The sequence below is a fragment of the Hippocampus zosterae genome, chromosome 12, assembly GCF_025434085.1.
Source record: "Hippocampus zosterae strain Florida chromosome 12, ASM2543408v3, whole genome shotgun sequence".
NCBI lineage: Eukaryota > Metazoa > Chordata > Actinopteri > Syngnathiformes > Syngnathidae > Hippocampus > Hippocampus zosterae.
The window spans coordinates 6,722,094-6,742,096 of record NC_067462.1 but is presented as its reverse complement, the minus strand read 5'-3'; the positions used below and the strand labels follow the sequence as shown (position 1 = coordinate 6,742,096).

Sequence of the window (20,003 nt, the reverse complement as noted above, 5' to 3'; positions counted from 1 at the left end):
GGTAATAAAGGCGTAAAGGTAATAAATCATTGTCATATGACAATGATTAATTACAGAAATACGTCTGAGCCGGGGGTAAATTCACAAGTAGACAGCCGTTCCAGTGACGTAGAGATTGCTACATTTTTTTCATTAATTTCAAACGTTTCTATTAAACAGTACAACTAAAAATATAAACTAACACAGGGGATAACACTAAGGTGCTACTCATATCAGATAGATTCTTCTTATTAGAATCTATTTTACAAAGTCTTACCGCTAATTTCTGCTATTTTCTCCAGCGTGCCGTTCTGTGCCCAGTGGAAATCGTCAATGCCGTCAAAGAAGCACGCAGCGCCTTGGTTGCACCAGAAGGGGGCGAACGCGTCCGGTCTTAGGTGCGGGAAAGTACAATTTCCGAGCTGGAAGAGTTCGTACCATTCCATAGTGTAGTTGGCCCCCGTCTGTGCGCTGCTGAAGCCAACAGCGTCATGCATAATATGCTAAAAAACAAACCATGGAAAAGCATTAAAGTTTTGCTCGCTGTCACACCGGTCTGACGCTATTTTTCCGTCAAATTGGACTTACAAGTTTTCCCAGTACGTCTCCAAACTTGAATTCCCATACGGGAGTTTGCAGACGATACACTGAAATGACGTCAGTGTCCTTCATGTTGGGAATGCGGCCATCTTGGTCTCCGGTGGGACAAAACGGGTAAAGAGCTTGACAGTAAGCGTCCACTTGGGGACGGCGGTCGAAGCGTCTGTTGAGCACACGTTTTCATGAAAACTTCAATTTATGCTAAACGTTCCAAAAATCCGCTTCCAACATGCCTCAAAGAACAAGTCCAATCATCTACTGCATGACCATCTTTGGTTGTTTCAAGGTCTTAACACGTTTGTCGTGTAATTGCCAAAATATCCCACATAAAGTCATGACTTTTTCCTCATAATAGTATCATTTAATTCGGCCCCCACCCCTTCATACTTTTTCTGTCTCACCATTGGGCCTTGCTAAATTATAACATTTTCTTCGGATTATTTTTTTTTCTAAAAATATGACATTTTTTCTCATAAAATACAAATTCATCCTTGTATGACTGTTTAGGCCTAAAAAAAACTTTATTCTTGCAACTAATTACCCTTTATTTCTCTTAACATTACTTCTCTTATCTGTAAATCACAATTGTGATTTTAGGCCTGTAAAACTTTGGGTAGGATCTCTTCATGAAGTCTCTCCGAGCCAAACTTACAAAGGATTGCGGTAAAAAGTTGCTTTCTCCACCGCATTTAATGATTGAATTATCACATTAAAATCGTTGAAATTCCGCCTGAGGTTACAATTCCAGAAATTCTGTGAGAATGAATGTGCTGGTAAGGACAAGAGTGATTGTCATTGTGCAAACATAGCCTCATTGTTTGGTACTCAATAACATTGTTTTGAACCAGATACGTTGGAGTAACAGTACCGTGATACCTGTAATCGTATAGATTACAACCATAACCATATTGTTAAATGAATACTTCGGTGACATTGTCAATCATATTATTAATATTATTGCAAATGCAGAACTGTTCTTGCATTACAAGTGTGTCTATATTTATGGCCGTTGAAGATGTCGCAATTTTCTTTCCCCTATCCGATTTAGTCAATTACCAAATTTATTTTGCAATTACATGTGTGTTAAAAACAAATGAATACATACATTACCTATGATAAATTTAATGAGTAATTCGTTTGTTTTTAGCACACATGTTGAATACGTTATTCTGCTGTCAACAGTATTTGGTGATAAAAGTAAAAGTTCAGCAAGTGCGGGTTCCGGATTTGTGTCACATCACTTGACATTGCGTGTTTTCTTACCTGTAAGGCACAGGCCACGTTTGATTCTTGAACGCGTTGGCAACGTGAAGAAACGTTAACCAGACGAAGAAACAGACACGAATCTCCCAGCGAGGCATGTTCGAAGCTCAAAACGTGGACAACTGGCCCCTGTCTCTCATTCCTCTCTAGTCTCTTCACAGCGTACTTCCGCGCAGCTAGTCACGTGGTTTTGTTGACTAGTTCAAGTCACGCGTGTTGTGTGTGTGTGTGTGTGTGTGTGTCTGTGTGTGTGTGTGGTGTGTTTTATTCAGTATCCACGGAATGATCAAGAAGAATCCATATAATAAAATAAAAAATGTAATTGCGTTATGTACAGCGGATAAACATAAACGTACACTCAACCGCCCTGCAATACCAACTTCTTCAGTAGAGGTCGCTGTTCCTCCAAGGCGATAGATAAATGACTGGAGAACAAGATCGAGGGGGGCTGTCCTGTCCTACTTTCTGTTTGTATGTCAGGCCATCAGCCGCCATGATTAGTCTACTTCAACTGTGTGGACGAAACTTCCTCACACGCAGTACCGTCCAAGTGGCGAATAAAACCTTCTATTCCACAGAGATGAGCAAACGCGTGGCCGTGGTTTTGGCGGGTTGCGGGGTCTACGACGGCAGCGAGATCCACGAAGCTTCCGCCATTTTGGTGCATTTGAGCCGAGGAGGCGCAAGTGTATGAAAAGCGAAAGTAGCGTCTACTTGTGACGTTGGACTTTGCGCGTGTGGTGACATTGTGTCTTGGTTGCAGGTGAACATGTTTGCTCCTAACGTGGAGCAGATGCACGTGGTAGATCACGTAAAGGGCGAGCCCACGCAGGAGAAAAGGAACGTCCTGGTAGAGAGCGCCAGGCTGGCCCGTGGCAACATTCAGGACCTTTCCAAACTCAGCGTCAAAGACCATGACGCCATCATATTCCCAGGTGACGTCACGCTGCCGCCGCCTTCTCCGTTTGCTGCTCTCCAGTGGCTTGTTGCAAAGCACATCTCTAGTGTAGCAATATTCTGCAAATTGCAATATTACCATTCCTGAACATGGGTATGTTCTGACTCTCAAACTTGCAATAGTGCAATAATTTTCTTGCAATATAACGTTTTTTTCCCCCCCTCACCCTATTCATTTTAAGTCTTGCGCAATTGCAGTGTTTTCCTGTCACATTATGAGCAGTCTGAGGAAATTGCAGCTTTGGTTTAATTAGGTCTTTTTGCACTGTATGACTGTCATGTTTGGGCAGGTGGTTTTGGGGCTGCGAAGAACTTGTGCACGTGGGCGGTGAAGGGCAAGGACTGCTCAGTCAACGGCGAGGTCAAGGCAGTGCTGGAAGCGTTTCGCAGCGAGGGCAAACCCATCGGCCTCTGCTGCATTTCACCTGTGCTAGCCGCAAAAGTGTTTCCTGGATGTGAGGTCACTGTAGGCTTGGAGAATGACGATAAGTATGTGTAAACCACTTCAACTTTACTTCACAGAAAAACGTCAAATTCGACGTGAGCCTCCGGTCCCTCCTCTTTTAGGTACCCCAACACAACGGACACGGCGGCCGCAATCAACCAGCTGGGCTGCAAACACATGAGCACGGGTGTGAGTCAGAGCCACGTGGACCACAAGAACAAGCTGGTGACCACTTGCGCCTTCATGTGCGATGCTCCTATCCACGAGGTGTTCGACGGAATCGGCTCTATGGTGCAGGGCGTGCTCAAGCTAGCCTGAATCTACCAAGCGTGCTCAAGCTTTGTAAAGGAAAAATACGTTTTACACAGCCTTATTCTAAATGCTCAATCAACCTGGAAATGTAGGAAACCAACTAAGCAATCCCACATACAATATGCAGCACGCAGTTTGACTTTTTTTGTTAAAATTGATCTATTTTGTTCTAGTATATATTATAATGATGCATAGTAGATGAAATCAAATTTTGCACAGGGTATTTTTGAGCAAAGTGTGCAAATGAAGTGGCTAAATTTATATTGAGATTAATATGACAGAACTGGAGAACTTTAGGACTGGAAAAGAGTGAGGGTATCGGAAGGGGGGGTGTTAAAAAGAGACAGCAAAAGTGATAAATCTATCTACTACCTAATGGTGTGTTATTGTGCAGAGACAAATGCAATAAATGCATCAAAATTGAGACGATCCAGTTCTTTGTATCACATTGCTTCACACCTGAGATAATATTGTCTGCAAAGTTTATAAACGGCATCTGTCATTTTCATTTTATTTTGGATGGAGTAGGACCCCTGCCTGCTCAAGGTTCAATAACTGTGTCTTTTAGTAGTTTTGCTCATGCGTTTGTAATTGCTTTTAGGTGCTGTTTCTTGACTGGGGGAAAAAATTTGAAACATATGTTTTTTATTGCACATTTTATTCAGGTTTTAAATGATCTGGTACATTTAGTTGGGAAAATATAAAAAATATGGAATACACAGCACGTTCTATTTAAATATATGACTTAATGTTCTTTATTTCAATCTGGAAAAAAAACATTTTGGTTAAGCAACATATTCTTAGTTTTGTTGCTGGTGATACAGCGCTGCAATATTTGCCAATGTCTGTAAGGAATGTAAAAAACATTGTTTTGCTCATCCGCTTTGAGACAAAGCCCTTAATCCGTAGCGGTGATCATCTTCAGTCGTCATTCTAATGTATGAATGCAATGCAGTGCATTCTTTCTCAGTCTCCATGTTTCTTATAGTGTGCAGAACCCCTTCAGCTCCCTCTGAGCTCAATACTAAGGAAGCGTTGGCCATGAACTTGTCCACCAGATCCTCCTGTTTCAGCGGCTTCCTCCAGTGTCCGTAGAATGAATCGCATCTTGCCGAGAAGCTCTCGCCTTGATAGGTTTCTATGACGACCTTGCTGTACATCTTGTCAAAGCTGGCCTGGTTATCCCCGGGAACGTGCACCTCTACTTTTCCCAGGAGTTCCTTTAGATTCGGACGCTCCATTTGATCTTTACTGAATGAGCCAACTGACAAGCTGGCATCCAGAATGGCAGAGCAGGCGTTGAACTGAAAGGAATGCCTGGCCTGGTGCTCCGTTGTGGGATAAGGGCAGTCAATGTACTTGGAAGGCGGAACTTGCAGAATGATGCGTTTTATTTGACCCACGTCCAAATTTGGGATCTTTGCGCGAGCTGTCAGAGTGGCATCCACCACCCAGTGCATTCCCAAATGAGCGGGCATGCGCTTGAAGGCCACGTCTTGCTCCTCGAGGACCCAACCTGAGCCACCTACACCGGGGAGCGTCATCACGGACGGGTTGTAGTCTTCGTAGTAAACCCCGAAGCCGTATTCCACGTCAAGAATGGCCGGGTTGCCCTCCAGGCCCATCTGGGCCAGCCGAGCGGCCTCCAGGCCCCTCTGGGCAGCATAGCCCATATGCAGTGGTTTTGTTTGAGTGGCGGCGTTTGCGAGCGGCGCCCCGGCCGAGCATGCCGCAATGGCCAGGGCATTGGCGCATTGCCGGGAGGACAAACCCAAAAGCTTGGCAGAGGCTGCTGCGCTGCCCATCACGCCGACCACGCTGGGAGGGTGGAATCTAAAGAGAGACGGTTTATTAGGGACAATGACATCATCCATTACATTTGAAGATACACGCTTTTCATTGGAAAGGGACAATAAATGTATTTTTTGTAAACATTCAACCAATTACTTGCTGCGTTCAAGGTACAGTGCCATCTGGTGGTGAATTAACAGAATGCAACGAACTAAGCTCGAAGCGTGTGGACTTTGAAGCACGTGCACTACGGTAGGTTAGAGAGACCAAACCTTGCAAACCTACCACTAAATCATCGACAGAAGTGCTATCAACTACTGACATTCTCTCAGGGTACGGAGTCGGAGATTCACACAAAATGACTAAATTTGTCTCTTTCGAGTATCCGTAGCAGAAATATGGCGGCGCAGAAGTGAAAGCACACCCTATGTTGTGTAATTAGCGAGTATTTCACTAACAATCACATAAATTAATGCGTTGTCATAGAACATATTTATTCTTTATTTATTATTGGAATTCATTGTGGGTTTTTGAAATAATGAACCGTGAAAAATCTTTTTTTTTTTCACAATATAGCCTTATAATGGCGTTGCATATTCTTCACTGGATAGCAATGGTACGTCCTACAAACATTTGGGGATACGTGCTTTTCATTGGACAGTGATATTTTTTTTTACAGTAATGATGTGTGCTATTTTCGTAACAAAAAGTTACCTATTTGAAGTACCAGAGAGAACTGTACTTCCACGACCAGAGAAACGTATGATCTGACGTTTGACCCCAACTACCATACACACCAGAGTGAACATCAATGAAAATCACCAAAGTCCAAACTTCCCTCTTCAGTATGATGAATTATTCTAGACGTATGTGCATGTGTAACAACCTTTTAGGGATGTTGAAGGCTTCTCTGGAGAACCTCAAGAGTCTACCCTGCACCTCAATGCCAACATTGAAGGCCAGCAGCAGGTCCATGCCGGAGGGCCTCGTGGGTGTGACCTCCGCCAAGGCCAGCAGTGCGGCCACCACCGCCCCCGAGGGATGAGTGGCGGGGTACCATGTATCGTCAAAGTCCATGGAGTGAACCTGTCACCACAAAGTCAACGTTTCAAACAGACATCACATGACTGTCGAGCTTGGCGTGTCATATAACTGAACTTACCGCCACGCCGTTGACAAACGCGGCAAAGTGTGGAGGTGCGGTTATGTCTGATTTGCCCCAAATGCTGCTCTTCTCCTCTGACTGGAACAACTGACAACATCCACATGAAAATAAAGATAAAGGTAAACTAGTTACTTGGCAAAGAATGACATCTGGTTTTCTTGCAATATGACTACATTTAATTATGATATATTTTATATTAATGCTCATATTTTTCATCATATATATGTTTTAATAATGTATAAAAAATCATATCCCTACAATTATAATACAAAAGTTTTCACTGCCACTGTCAAGGCAATTTTAAAGTCAGTCATTTTAATGCAGCACATGTATCCAATGTGATGAAAAAAAATTGTATGCAAACTTTGATATATACAAAAACATATACGTATCCTATAAAAAAAAACAAAACAGTGGTGGTTTATTTGTATCATGATATTTTCGTTGGCTTTTCATTTACACTTTAGTACTGTATTGTAAATGTCTGAATTAGATTACCAAGAAGTTTACATGAGGTGAAGTGTACCTGGCTGTACTTGAGAGCTTTGTTGACGACATCCGTCCTAGACCCGAGCAGGCCCACGCCGAGGGTGTCCAGCATCATCCGTTTACTGCGCCGAATCACGCCATCTGTCAGCTGGCTGGCGCCCACAGCGTGGATGGTTGCTCCGAAGCTCTCAGTCACTACCTGCAATAGAAAAGGTAAACAGACGCACTAAAAAAACCCAACAACAACAACAACAGGCTGATCTTCAAATCCAATGGCAAGATAATCCACTACCTTACGCAGCATCACTTGCGCCTCAACGTTTGCGCTGAATGTAAAATTCCTAAAGCAGAAGTCCTTTTTATTAGGGATGGTCACCCTGACCAGTAGCGGAACATCAAAATTTCCAAGGTGGCTAGTGATGGTCAATGTGATGACAAGTGGGGACTTTCACAATGACCGAATGTTGTGTTTGGAAAAGGTTTCGCTTTCATGTACAGTATTACACTGTAAAAAAAAAATGTTAAGTGAACTCAAAGTTTCATGGCAACAAACTTTAATCACATATTCATTTGAACTATATAAAATGTGATTTTAAAGTTTACTGTTGTGAAAACTGGTCTTCCCACATTTTGCAACAAAGAAATAAGAGTTTACTTGCTAATTGTCTCTTGTAACTTTAGTTCCCAAGTTAGCAAAGAACTTCCTTGCTTTGTCGTCATAAATGTCAATAATTTATATTTAAAGTTTTTCCAACAAAAATGACTGTTTTCTTTTTACACTTTGTTATTGCTCTCAAGAAAATGGCTCTTTGGCTTTTAAGTGTTGATTTTTTTTTCACCTGGAGAATCCAACAAGAGCTCTGCGGTGGCGTTCTGAATTTGTTGTTAATATACCATATATATTTTAGGTTTTATTCGTTTTGAAATCTTATTTTCCCATGAGTATAGGCCAGGGGTGAAAAGCGGATAATACAATAGAATAATACAGAAATTAAATTAGTGGACCTGAGGGTTGTAGAACACTTATTTTGTATAAGAAAAAAAACATATAAAATGGAACAGAAAGTAAACCAAATCGATTGTAATTATCATGCTTAGTGGGCTTTTTCCTGCTGTGCTGTGTGTACATTAGGGGGAAAAAGCAGACAAATTAACCAGCCACGTGCAAATTTGTCATATGTTTCACAATTGAATTTTCTTTGAGGTGGAGATGCTTTAGGAGGAAATGACACAAGCCTCGACCAAAACAGCCAAGTCAGGCATGCATGTGACACAACCCGCTGGGAAAGTCTGAAGATCAGTTCAAGAAAAACAAAAAAGTTCCCTTTGAGGTCATAGCTTGTTAGTGCAGCACAAAATGCCAACAAAAAGCTGTGCATCAATCAAACCAAACCAAAAATTTGATATGCAGGTTAAACGTTTAATTGTTTATCTTTTGAAAGCAGTTTGGAGTAAAAATTTCTTCAACTTGACATTTAAAAAAATAAATATTTTTGGACCCAAAAAAATCATCCCTCTCTGGCTCTATCTAGTGTCTCTAATTTGGTTTCAAGAAGCCACCGCACTCAAGAAAATTAGGTGTCAACATTTAACAATTTACGCAGGTAAGTAACATTTTTATTTACGCTTTGGTCTGGATTCGATTTAGAGCCTCCCCGCCACCCAAAAAAAAACAAAAAACAAAACAAAAACGAGATTCTCTCGCGGGATTCTGATTTATCGCGATGGTTTAGGCGTGCCCAACATCCGCGTCGGCCCAACGCGTGCGAGATGTGTATGGTTGCCCAGGTAACTCCAGACGCTTTTTGACTTCCGGAAGTGCGTGGCTTTGAGGAAAAATGGCGTTCAGAGAAACGCGTTCGTCATTTGCAGCTATAGATCCAACGTGCTGTCTTAGCGTTTTGTATTTTTCTATTTTGATTGCTTTCGCAGACTTTACAAACAGCCAGGATGTGTTTAGTGCGCGCAACACAGTTACTGTACCCATCGCCGCCGCTAGGGACCTACGGTGAGCATAGTGACACACTGAGTTATGCTAGCTGCTCTTGCTGACCGTGAAATTGTTTGCAATGATTCATTTCTACAGTTTATCAAGGTTCGCGTGGGGCAACCACGGATTGACGTTAAACGTTTGACGTTACACAGCCGGATCTAAACTGTGAAATAACTCCACTTGTTGTCATTCTGAAATCATTCTGCCATCACGACACACCGTCGGAAAAGTTGAATGTTTATTGATTTATTTAACATCGGAGTCGCATGGCATAAATAGCAGAGCTTTTTAAATAAAATTTCCGAAACAATGCTGCCTGTTCCTGAATTTCGGTGCCATAGTTGTGAATGCTGGAAAATAATTTAATGCCATATTTCTATTCGAGTGACTGTGCCTCAGTCATGTGTTTAAAGCTGGTACTCCTTAGCCTCCCTAGAAACGTTTTAACACAAAATTATGACATGCTACACTATACTGAGATAAACTGTGCTGCCCGACTATCTTTGCTGTTCGAACAAAAACGGCATTATTACACTAATACATGACTATTAAATGTAAACTGCCATTGGAATTCAGTGAGGTCGATATTCGATATAAAGATCTAGCATGCCTCAACACAGTACATTTGGAAGCTAACAGAATATCCTTGCTACATACTGTAACTTGTATGTGTGTTTAATCTTGCCTAAATGTTCAGGTTCCGTGAATGAAAAGACACCCACTCACTTCTTGTTTTGCTGCATCCAAGATACCTTCTCTACGACGTGAACCCTCCAGAGGGTTTCAACCTGCGGCGAGACGTTTATATCCGCATAGCATCCCTGGTAAAATCACTGAGGAAGAATGGTGATGACTGGGTCCTCGTGCTTCCCCCCTGGGGTCGCTTGTATCACTGGCAGAGCCCCGACCTCCATCAGGTACGCATCCCTTGGGGAGAGTTCTTCAGCCTCACCAGCCTACAGGCCAACGTTCCTGTGATCGAGTATGAGGAATTCATTGCCGGTGAGCTATTTTACTCAATCGAACCTATAATATGTTGCGTGTGGTGGGTTATTTTTTTGTTGTAATTTTTATGATCATGCAACTTGTTGGATCCTGTGCTACCCCCTTTACATCTGTCAAGAATGCACTTTGTTTATCTTTTGCCTCTAGAAAATGGAGGTCCATTCATTGATCAGGTTGTGGTCCTGCAAAATTACGCAGAAGGATGGACTGATGGGAAATGGGAGGAAAAGGTTGACGAGCGGCCATGCATTGAGAAATCGATGTATACCAAAGATAAACAGGGCTACTACAGGTACCACACAGCTCTCACAAAATTATAATGCAACTTAAAAAGCCATTTTTTTCCCTCTTAGTTCATCAATTGCTTCTTCGCTCTTGTTTTTGCCGGCTTTCAAGGGGTTGGTTTTGGGGATTCGAAGAGACGAGAGCACGAAACATCACTTGTCTGTCAGCGCAAGGTCATGCCTCCATCATGGTCCCGGTTCTTCAGAAAAACATTACCGTGACGTGAGTACTCTGAGAAAGATTTGTGGAACTCATGCTTTGAGACATTTATTTTTATCCTGCCATCTGTCACAACGTTCTGGACACTTGCAGAGTAAATGAGGAATTTTGGTGGGAATTTGACTGTGCATGGCAAGTGGTTATGACAACACATGACTAATTAACTAAAAGCAACAACAACAAAATTTAGCTTGTGAGGAATCAATTCAGATTGCTGTTGCACTTTATTTTGGAAAAATGTAACAGCGGACTTAGTAATGCATTTCATTTTAGTTTAATTCTTCAGACTTATTATTCTTATTATTATTTTTAAATCATAAAGTTAATCTCTAAAAACACCCGTAGTCCACTGTAGCACTAGGCAATCAATAATTTCGACTCTGACTGCGTTGTTTGGATAGATGACAGCACAGGTGCCAGTCGAAAGCCATCCAACAAGTTTTTTTTTCCCCCCCTCCCTCATCTGCAGCTCAGTAATGCTCGATCGAGCAGAGACACTTCTCCACGATCACTACGCTGGGAAGGATTACTGGAATGTAAGTCAGATTTATTTGTGGCGTTGTTTTGTAAATACAAAAAAAAATTGTTTTCGATTTTTACGACACTAATATTTACTGTATTCCCTCGTAACAAAGACGCGCCGCAGTATGGTGTTTGCCAAGCACCTGCGCCTCATTGGAGATGAATTCAGGGCGAGGTACCTCAACTCGACAGATGATGGCGACAACACCGTTTACAACGAAGACTGGACTCGCATGAAGGTGAGTCAGCATCTCTGCTTGGACTGCAGGGACACGAGGCAGTGCATCAAGAAAAATTCCAGCTCCCAAGGCAAACACAGTGTGTTCCATATTGCTGGTCTATCTCTGAAGTTGTATGCTGTAAAAAAAACAGCATGCAGAATTACTGTGTAAAAAAATGCAGGAAGTCAATTAGGACACGATGCGGGTTGTAAGCTATTAAGAAAAAAAAATAAAACGAGATGCAAAATTCCACTTGGAAAAAAAATCCGCAATCTAGCTCGGGACAATCTCCTCCTCAGGCCAAGCTCGGTTCTGCCAAAGGGGGTCCGTACCTTGGGGTCCACCTGCGGCGAAAGGATTTCATCTGGGGTCACCGAGAGGACGTACCCAGCCTGAAGGCGGCGGTTAAAAAAATACGGAGCCTGATGAAGAAGCACAAACTGGATAACGTCTTTGTTGCAACTGATGCGGACGAGGAAGGTGATGACTTGACAAATGTGTTGAATCAAAGTCCAATATAAAGATTAACTGGAGTGGGCAGTATTACCGTACTTTGAAAGTTGGACAGATTTGAATTGAGGATTTTGCTCAGGGCTAATGCGAATGAAATATAACACCAATGAGTTGCATATCATTAAAAAAAAAAAACGATCTTTTTCTCTGCATCCATTCTATGCCATCCAACAGAATTGAAGGAGCTAAAGAGGCTGTTGCCTGAGATGGTGCGATTTGAACCATCCACAGAAGACCTGGAGCTTTTGAAAGATGGCGGCGTGGCAATCATTGATCAGTGGATTTGTGCCCATGCAAGGTAAAGTGGCGATCGATAAGAGCGCAGGGGTGTATCATGAAGTTGTGTCACTGCACGCATTACGCTGTCAATCTCGCGTTCCTTCAAATGCTTTGTGTTCATCCGTCGGACGGAACAAGGAACGATGCTCTTCACCTGCTTAGTGTTCAAGGTAACAAACACGACTTGGGATAAATGAGGTTACCGGATAACATCAGTCAGAAAACGGGGGGTGGGGTGGGTGGGTGGGGGGTGGGGGGCATGGCGGCGCAGCTGGAGATGGCAAGAAAGATTGTTGTAGTTGTCATGAGAGGCAAACAATCTTTGATTTTTTTTTATTTTTTTTTATCCAGCAAGATTTTTCTCAAACATTAATTTGCACAGAAAATTGTTTTTGTGTCAATAATGCTTTCTCCGAGGAAAATATATTTTCGGTCAAATCACGTCTGGAAACACAATACTTCATGAATGACCATTTGAAATGTTCAGCTGCTTCCAGATGTACTGGAAGAGTAATGCCGCAAGCCTTCCAGATTTCTCACAATTTTATTTTAGATATATATTTTCGGGGGCTCAGTTAATTCTTGCATGATATTTGATAGGTCGATGCGCACCATTGACTCGGTGATTGCCTTCTATGGAATTCTTTTCTGCATATGGAAAAAAATGGGAAAATGCTTCTGAGTACAGTGTCGTGTTTCCTAAATTCCCTCGTGACTTTTTTAAAATCTCTGCACATTCAGAAAAAAATCACGGACTGTGCCCTGTGCGTGACAATGATTTTTTTTTTTTTTTTTGGGCAGGGGGTGACATGGAGGCGGCATTCTTAAGTAGTGATGCACAACACCCACGCCACGCATCAACACCTAATTCCTCACTTGCGGATTGCGACCTTTGTAAATCATAAACCTGCTTCGAGAAACTCGTGGAACCGGGCAGTCACCTGCTGTTACCTGATATCTATTTATTTTTCCATCTCTCTTGATTTACCCTAGATTCTTCATTGGAACGTCGGTGTCGACTTTTTCCTTCCGCATCCACGAAGAACGTGAAATACTTGGTTTTCATCCCAAAAACACGTATAACCGTTTCTGCGGGGACACCGAGAAAGAGTGTGAGCAACCTACACACTGGAAAATTGTTTACTGATGTCCCCTTTGAATTCTCCTGCGATACAAAAGTGCCAAAAGGAGTGTCGATTCACGACACGGTGCAGTATTTCAAATGCTAACGGGTATTATCGGTAATCTGACGCCAAGGAGTTCTGCAGCTCTGGAGCCACACGACGAACAGACTTCAACGCCAAACTTGTATTATTATCAGTTGTATTATTTGCATCTTAAAATGTGAGAAAATTGATTTTACCCACTGTGGCATTTTCCATGTTATTTATTTCTCATACCATCGGCATGAATGGAAAAAAAATATTCATATGACTTTGACATGTGTGTGGCTTGATTGGGAGTTTCTTTTTTTTTTTAAAGATTTGCGTCATTGTTTTTAAGCATGCGGAAATTGATGTTCTGAATGTTTTAGTGGTAACCACATTAATTAAATTTCAATTAATTTCAATTAACACTTGAGGGAAACATGTTGTTGTGCCTCATTCTTGCGCAATCGCCTGTCATGGGATTTCCAATATTACAGAAGCACAAAATGTCAGAAATAGAATCTGTTACATGGATAGGGCAATAATGTGAGCATAATGCACTACAAGTGAAAAAGATTTAGAGTGTTGTTTTACCCTTTTCATGACTTTTTTTCCTCCATCAAAAACCTATTGAAAACGTTTTTTCATTCTTCAGGTGCTTTAAACCTCTTGAGTACACTTTTTTTTTAAATTGCCCAATTGAGGAGGTTTTTTTTTCTGTTATTTTCTCGGGGGGGGGGGGTGTTGCTAAAGATTCTAATGTGCTGAGAATGATCACTGGTTGATTTTGGGAAAGTAGAGTCAAAAATATTCTTTACAGTAATATGTCCTCTGCGAGCCCCTCCTCCTTTGCGATTGATGTTGAATTTGTGGAATGTGAATTAAGCAGTAAAATCTACCTGTTCTTGTCCATCTCGACTATTTCTGTCGACAGAAAAGTTTCAAAGGGACCAATCACGGCCCAGCTGTGTTCTTTGTTTGATCGTATCGATGTTGGGAAACTGAGCTACAGATGAGCGGTGTACACGCCACAATTATGTAAATTGCGGTTCTACATAAGTAAACTTGACAATCAAAGCATGGCATTTTCCAAATACATTTTTACGGTACGATGATTGACTGATTAGCACGTCAGCCTCACGGTGCAGAGGTGCAGGCTTAGATTCCGGCTGTGTCCTTCTTGTGTGGGGCCTTCCTGTGTGGAGTTTGCATGTTCTCCCCGGTGCCTGCGTGGTTTTTCTCCGGGTACTCCGGTTCCCTCCTACAAACCAAAAACACGCATGGCAGGTGAATGGAACACACTAAATTGTCCCGAGGTGTGATTGTGAGTGCGAATGGTTGTTCATCTTGGTGTGCCCTGCGATTGGCTGGCAACCACTTCACAAGGTGTCCCCCGTCTACTGCTCGAAGACGGCGGGGATAGGCTCCAATAAACCTGCCACCCTTGTGACGATGAAAAAATGGATGGGTGGATGGATGGCATTTATACGTTTTGTGAAAACTTCCCGGTGCGGGAGTTGGAGCCACCCACAGACCTTAATGAGTCATGCCTAGTTGGTGGTTGGCACAAATTACACATTGTACGTGTGTCAATAAGTACCGGTAGGCAAATAAAGGAAAATAAGGCCCTTAATGACTTGCTTTTCAACAGCTAATAAGTATTGGTACACACGATAGAAGGAAATTCATTGGCACATAGTTTTGAAACTCTCCCTTTAATTTCTCTTCGTTACACTGAACTTTAACTCAATTACGCTGTGCTTGTGTGATGTGCCCTGTTTCATCTTTGGATGAAAAGCAGCTGTGTACTTTTGAATTTTTTTCCAAGTCGACGATATAGCTACTTAAAAATGTCTCTGAATGCAGATGATTTATTTTTGTTACAGCCTCGTGATGAATTGAGTCAATTCAGCACTGATTTTTTTTCAGTGTAGTCTGGATCCCAAGCCAATTGATTTTTTTCTTTTCATGATTGGGGATTTGTGTGGAATTTCTGCACCCATCGTCATCCATTTGCACGGCATTGTGTGAATTTGAATAGAAATCGAACAGAAGGGTAAGTAAGGTAATACGAATTCTGACTTAAGTGTGATGAAACGACACCGCAATTAATTTCCCCGGAAAGAATGCTCGCTCGTGATTGGTCCAATGTTGGAGACGTGAATGTTTTCGTGTGCAGGTGTACATTCTTACCCCTCCCTTTGGCTGTCATGTTTTCAAGGGAAGTAAGTGACCAAGCGGAATCAAAACCACAATTTTTGTGCTTTCTGGAAGAGGAACTTCATCAGCCAGCGCGTCGTGGTTCGATTGAAAAAAAAAAGTCGTTGTGTGCGAGGTCGACAAGTAGTGGTGTGTGTGTGGTTTTTTCCCCACATGAAACGAGCAGCCTGAAGAAATAAAACAGGTGAGTGTTCTCCTAACATGACAAACGGTCATTCGGAACAACAAAATTTTCTCTCAAATAAAAAAAGTATCGTCAACCTCTTAAAAATAATGGCCCAAGTCAGTTTTGAACGAAAAAAAACCCCACACACAAAGTATTTTTTTTACCTTAAATTTCTCAAGATGCTGGCAACCTCTGCTAAAAAGCGGCTACAGGTACATCCATTCCTGCCCCTAAAATGAAATAATTAAAAAATATCAACCAATCGGTATTTACTTAATTTTTTTGTATGTTTTCTGAAAATAAATAAATAAATAAATAGCCCACAATTTAGAAACGTGACGACAGTTACATTAATGCAAGTGTAATTTTTAACGATTATTTCTACCTTTTGTGTATTATTGCTGCTATTATAACAAATGATAACATTAGTTAGTAACATTATCATGTTTACACGACTAAACCCGAAAAGTGTCAATTAGATCAGTGCATCGCAAACTTCCCAAACCTGCCGGACGTTAGACATCTTTAATGTTAATTTGTATTCTTTGGCTTCAGACTCAGCCTGAGACTTACATTTTAGTTAGACTCTTTTTGTGCTTTCGACTGTTCTCGTTATTAATTTATCGTTGTAGGAATAGTTTTGCTCGATGTACAGTATTTTGTATCTAGTGGTGGTTGTTTTAACGTGCTTTATGAATACAGTTGAGTTTAATTGTTCTCCCCGTTGCTAACTGTCATTAGCATAGAGAAGGGAACAATTATACATTATCGGTCGTAAAAAAAACTTTCTTTACACACCAAATAACGGAGATTGTATACTGAATTACTCGAAATGGCTTGGAATCACTACTTTACACGCACACTTATACAAACTGATGGTAAAGGAAGTAACAACAGTGGAAATGTCTATGAAATGGAACGCCATGTCTCTGATGTCTCCAAACTAAGTTAGTATATACCATTGTATTTTTCATGTACCGGTAGTTCAACAATTCATTCCATTCAAAGTGTTTATTATCATACGGACAGTAGGCAAAAAAACGCATGCAGTGACATTCTTACTGTGCTGTCCAAATGACTGGCAACATTGTGTAAAATACGGAAATATAAATGCTAAATATTAGCCATCAATGGTAAGTGTTCTTTGAGCCAGAGATGCACTCAATCGATGGAACACATAAAAACACACACCATTATTAGGCTTTGGGAGAATGTGTTCTTTTGTTTGTCTTTCCTGGATAGTAATGTATTCATCTTGACTGATAAAGATCTTTTAAAGCAAATGATACTGTACATTCTCAAATTTAGGCGGTTAACGCAAAATGTGTTTAACGAACACCAACATTAGGTTGACATTCATGAAAGTAACATTTTTAGACATTTTGTCTCCACTCTAGCCTTAGCCAAAGATGGGCTTCTTCCAGCAAGTCAAGCTTCTTCTTTGGAAAAATGGGCTGAATGTCATCCGAAATCCAGTGAGTAGATATAACACCTGTTCAAGGAAGTTAATGGCAGCAATTGATGGCAAACTATGGAACTGAATTGGTGCGTTATAGGTCTGGTCGCTGACTCTGATCACCTGGCCTTTAATCATCTTTATCATTGTTGCTGTGACCCGAGGCTATTACCCACCGGAGCTTCAAGAATCATGTGAGTAAAAAAAAAAAAAGAAGTTTCGGGTGAAGTTTCTGCCATCGACTTTATTTCCGTATTTACTGAACTGGCGTCTTGGCACACGTTCACTCAGAGGCACTGTGAAAACTGTAATCATTGTTGGCAGGCAGGGTTTGCGGCTTGCGCTTTGTGCTTTTTTTAATTGCGAGCGTGGCAGATCAATACAACACGCGGTGGACTCACTCGCAGTTGCTTCCGGGAACTCCCCCTTATAAGCGGGACCTGTCAATCAACTGAAGTATGACATTTCACAATCCAAACTTTATATAAAACACTACTCAGACAATAATACCCTATTATATGACAAAAACAAAATATGTAAAGTAATTAAAAAAAGATCAGAACTGAAGAGGTCTAAAAATGCAAAGTGCTTCCATAAGTCACAGGAACTTTTGTCTGAGACACTGGTCTGACCTGTCAAGTTGTGACTGATTTTAATCCCGACTACAAAGGGTTACATTTACTGTTTTATAATGCTAAACTAAATAAATACCGACTGATGACACACACGTGCACACACATAATGACTTTAAGTGAAATGTTCTTGTCAACTTTACCGTTTTTTTTTCTTGAACATAAATATATTTAGTCCACTTACCAAGAATGCAATTCAAATATCACTTATTTCAGTTTTTGAAATAATGAAACACTTACATGAAAGATAATTTTCCGCACCATTGTATTTTTCTATGTTATCAACATTTTTTGGTGGTTGTTATCTTGCTGTTGCTAACAGCTTTCCAGTTTGGAGCATTAGCTTTTCACAATGAGAGTAAATAAAAAGAGAATTCTCAAACAGAAGAACTCCTTGACAACCAACCTTAGAACTACGTTTCTTTTCATCAAGTCAACTGGCTAAAAGTCAACAAAGGTGGAAGGCACTCGGGGAGAGTTTTTGTGGGTGTTTGTCACACACTTCATCTTCTACTTAGCGGTGTTTTGACATAATTATACTGAATAGTGCCGGTCATAACATGATTGATTTATTAAACAGAAACAAACAAACAAAAAATTCGGTGAAATGAACTTCTCGAATTTACTGTCAAATAACATCTTCACTCGTATTGTGGCCGTCTGTGAGGTTTAGCATTGCTTAAAGATGAAGAACTCCCCGACATGGAATGATCACTCTTAACCACAGCAAATATTTTGTGAAGGCTACAAGAACACAGGCATCCTTATGTAACGTTATATTTACTCAACGGACTCAATTCATTCTCAAATAAGTGACTTTTTTTCTAAAGACAGTGGCTTTGAGCAATTGGTGGGTTACTTTATAAAATGAACAATTTCTACTTTCAGTGGGATGGATGTTGTGTAATCCTATTGATTGATAGCTATGACTGGCAATACCCCAAACGCTTGAATAACACACTGTGACTAATATTGTTCTTTACTGTTCAAAGTTCATTAACCCCTGCATTGTTTTGTCCAATGGATCTTTATTTTTGTTATTTTGGGGTGTGTTTGAACTCTATCAAGAAATTTGTCTGGTCTGTCTGGTTTTCTAGGTTACGTCACACCTCGGAACCTTCCCAGCGCCGGCTTATTCCCTTTCTTGCAGACTCTCCTGTGCAACTCAGACAGCGTATGTCACAACACGTCACACCTGGCGAACCCATCAAAGTTTACGAAAAGATCCACCAATAACGCAAGGTAACCCTTTACAGTTGACACCCACTATTTGCGGCGGGCCCATCAAGAGTGAAATTCCATATTAAAAAAATAGATTTTTTTTTTTTTTTTTTTACAAATTGAAATCTTGAAATATGTGAATCCGCTGGGTGCTGACCTGCAAGTATGTGGGGCAAAATGTTCCTAAAAGCAAAGTCACCGTTGCTTCATGTTGTGCTTTTACAGGTCAACACGATCGTCGCAGGGCACTCTCTTGGCAAGGCTGATTCAAGGTGGTGACTTTTACAGTTACAGAATCCCAAATGACTCCAGTCAGGCCCTAATCTTGGATTTGGAAAAAATTCTGTGTAAGCTCTCTCTTGTCGGTTATGCTTTCATGTGTCCCATTCGTAGACACTATCACATTTGACATTCTTTGTCTTATTTGTTGACACATTCCTGTGACAACTGAAAGCAGGCACGACACATAGCAAAGCATGACGAGAACATGAATCATCAATTGTCACAGTAATCTGTCGGTTTATATTCTTTTGTTGCAGTGGCGGTTAATCAAGGAAACCTCAGGAATACCTCTCACATCCACACCAAGAATACAACTCTTGCGAGAGATCAGGTAGCTGCGACGTAACTTTCGGTGTGAGCAAGGAAAAACGTGCGTGCCCTTAATAAGCCTAATCCATGACTGATGGCATCCATGACCGCGTATTTATTGGCAATTTTTGCATCGGATGGTACGAAAAAGCCAAAAACAGTGTCACAAAATATTGTCTTAACAATGAAAGTAACCCTACCCAACCCCCTCCTTCCACCAGGAGGACTTGTACAAAATGTTAGAAGCAATGAACGTGCTGAAGCGGCCCATCTGTGCCATAACTCTGGCGGCGATCAACACAACCTCACCCAACACCGTCAGCGATGCGGCGCTCAACTTTTGCAGCTCAAACAATACTGTCTTAGAGGTCTTTCTACTCTCACTCAACCAGGTGTGTGCACGTCTCTGTGTGTCTTTGGGTGTTTGTGGATGCAGAGGGTGGCATTTTGTATTGCAGCATCACCTAAACTGTTCAAAATCGGTATGACGCTGACCATTGCGCAGCTTTGTTGAATAGTAATGTTCACAGA

General features: G+C 41.3%; 5 protein-coding genes across 6 annotated transcripts in view; 3 read left to right on the top strand and 2 right to left on the bottom strand.

Moving 5' to 3' along the window:
• Positions 1-20,003, bottom strand: part of cln5 (CLN5 intracellular trafficking protein) — a 50,907-nt gene that overhangs the window by 1,594 nt on the left and 29,310 nt on the right. The window contains exons 2-4 of one of the 2 annotated variants that reach the window (XM_052081698.1): positions 1,843-1,984; positions 568-742; positions 257-482 (exon numbers count right to left, since the gene is read on the bottom strand). In XM_052081698.1, the coding sequence (XP_051937658.1) occupies positions 257-482; positions 568-742; positions 1,843-1,940 (499 nt within the window). In that variant the 5' untranslated portion in view covers positions 1,941-1,984. Of the gene's footprint in view, positions 1-256; positions 483-567; positions 743-1,842; positions 2,035-20,003 lie in introns of those variants that run through there. The other variant, XM_052081697.1, reaches the window with a different exon arrangement.
• zgc:162944 (uncharacterized protein LOC569993 homolog) lies at positions 2,293-3,980 on the top strand. Its single transcript, XM_052081703.1, has 4 exons — positions 2,293-2,530; positions 2,606-2,777; positions 3,090-3,288; positions 3,367-3,980. Exons 1-4 carry the CDS (start codon positions 2,336-2,338, stop codon positions 3,560-3,562), a joined length of 762 nt encoding a protein of 253 aa, XP_051937663.1. The 5' UTR covers positions 2,293-2,335; the 3' UTR covers positions 3,563-3,980.
• acod1 (aconitate decarboxylase 1) lies at positions 4,257-7,352 on the bottom strand. The gene is made up of 5 exons (XM_052081680.1): positions 7,294-7,352; positions 7,039-7,200; positions 6,510-6,599; positions 6,234-6,433; positions 4,257-5,389 (listed from the first exon to the last, which is right to left on the bottom strand). Exons 1-5 carry the CDS (start codon positions 7,303-7,305, stop codon positions 4,432-4,434), a joined length of 1,422 nt encoding a protein of 473 aa, XP_051937640.1. The 5' UTR covers positions 7,306-7,352; the 3' UTR covers positions 4,257-4,431.
• On the top strand, positions 8,797-14,084 carry pofut2 (protein O-fucosyltransferase 2). Its single transcript, XM_052081681.1, has 9 exons — positions 8,797-9,009; positions 9,743-9,996; positions 10,147-10,291; positions 10,396-10,506; positions 10,973-11,039; positions 11,139-11,264; positions 11,546-11,726; positions 11,934-12,057; positions 13,032-14,084. Exons 1-9 carry the CDS (start codon positions 8,840-8,842, stop codon positions 13,183-13,185), a joined length of 1,332 nt encoding a protein of 443 aa, XP_051937641.1. The 5' UTR covers positions 8,797-8,839; the 3' UTR covers positions 13,186-14,084.
• abca12 (ATP-binding cassette, sub-family A (ABC1), member 12) overlaps positions 15,366-20,003 on the top strand; it is a 47,315-nt gene continuing 42,677 nt past the window's right edge. Inside the window, exons 1-7 of the mRNA XM_052081615.1 lie at positions 15,366-15,590; positions 16,970-17,047; positions 17,129-17,222; positions 18,758-18,902; positions 19,107-19,228; positions 19,421-19,494; positions 19,694-19,864. Of these exons, the coding sequence (XP_051937575.1) occupies positions 16,982-17,047; positions 17,129-17,222; positions 18,758-18,902; positions 19,107-19,228; positions 19,421-19,494; positions 19,694-19,864 (672 nt within the window). The 5' untranslated portion in view covers positions 15,366-15,590; positions 16,970-16,981. The remainder of the gene's footprint in view (positions 15,591-16,969; positions 17,048-17,128; positions 17,223-18,757; positions 18,903-19,106; positions 19,229-19,420; positions 19,495-19,693; positions 19,865-20,003) is intronic.